Source organism: Rhinopithecus bieti, unplaced genomic scaffold (assembly GCF_001698545.2).
Source record: "Rhinopithecus bieti isolate Rb0 unplaced genomic scaffold, ASM169854v2 scaffold_444, whole genome shotgun sequence".
NCBI classification, from domain to species: Eukaryota; Metazoa; Chordata; class Mammalia; order Primates; family Cercopithecidae; genus Rhinopithecus; species Rhinopithecus bieti.
This window is the reverse complement of record NW_016803142.1, coordinates 986,965-988,033: the sequence shown is the minus strand read 5'-3', so window position 1 is coordinate 988,033 and position 1,069 is coordinate 986,965. Positions and strand designations below refer to the sequence as shown.

Below are 1,069 nucleotides of genomic sequence, written 5' to 3'. Positions count from 1 at the left end.
ACCATGACTTCTACAATAAGAAAAGACCAGGCTGCAGATTTCTGCACTGAATTATATCCTGAGCTTCTTCATTATTTACTGAGATTCCTGAAATGCAAACAACCAGAGTGTTATCAGGCAAAGGCAGATCCCCTGAGCCTTTTATCATTCTGGCTGCAATTTTGCATATTTCCTTTATAACCAGACAGCATACCAAATGAAGCTAGACTCTTTAAAGGGAAATGAGGCAATTGGAATGTCAATTTTATTTAGTAATATATTGTAAAAACTAAACAGCATATCCAGCTGATTGACAAAATCCATCCAACTGTTAAAGGCAAAACAAAACTATCTCAAGAGGTACAGTTATGCAGATCTTGCTTTTACCTACAGGCAGATATTTAAAGAGAGAGAGACACACACACAGAGAATATTGAACCAGAATGCTACATATGGAATTGTCCAACTAATAAAATTCAGAGAGAGTGAGGAACTCAAAAGCAGAGATATCATGTCATATTTTCTCTCTTCTTCTTCAAAGAGCCTTTTAGCTTCTTCCACAGGCTGTCTTTTCTCTTCAGTTTCTTTTCCATCAAGGATGGCATGGACTCCTTCTTGCGAATTTCCCTCACTAAGCCATGAAAAGCATCATCAATACAGAATCTGAGGGCTGCAGAGGTCTCAAAAAAACCACAATTATATTCTTGGGCCAGACTCAAGCCTTCCTCTGTAGAAACCTAAGGAAAAAAAAATAATATTTAAAAGACAGAAAGAAAAAGACTCTTCAATTAAAAATATGTTCTCTACCAGAGCTGTGGACCCCAGTTACATTTAAAATATATAGCAATGTGAGAATTTGTTTTAAGAGAGAATCCTAGAATTTTAGAATTTGAAGGACAAATGAGAAGTTAGAATCCTTGAAAGGATGACTGATTTAAAAATTGAACTAGAAATCAGCTCTCTGGAATTCAAAAAAGCAACATAGCAAAGTGGTCAAAGAATAGCTTTATATTAAATCTGCTTTGTTTCAAGTACCAGCTCAACTACATTTCAACTTTGCAAACTTGGGTAAATTTTTTGACTACCCGCC

At 35.6% G+C, this 1,069-nt stretch overlaps 1 protein-coding gene across 1 annotated transcript in view; it reads right to left on the bottom strand.

The window, feature by feature from the left end:
* Positions 1-222: 222 nt before the first annotated feature.
* Positions 223-1,069, bottom strand: part of RIT2 (Ras like without CAAX 2) — a 389,974-nt gene continuing 389,127 nt past the window's right edge. The window contains exon 6 of the mRNA XM_017867188.1: positions 223-716. Coding sequence (XP_017722677.1) covers positions 489-716 — 228 coding nt within the window. The 3' untranslated portion in view covers positions 223-488. The remainder of the gene's footprint in view (positions 717-1,069) is intronic.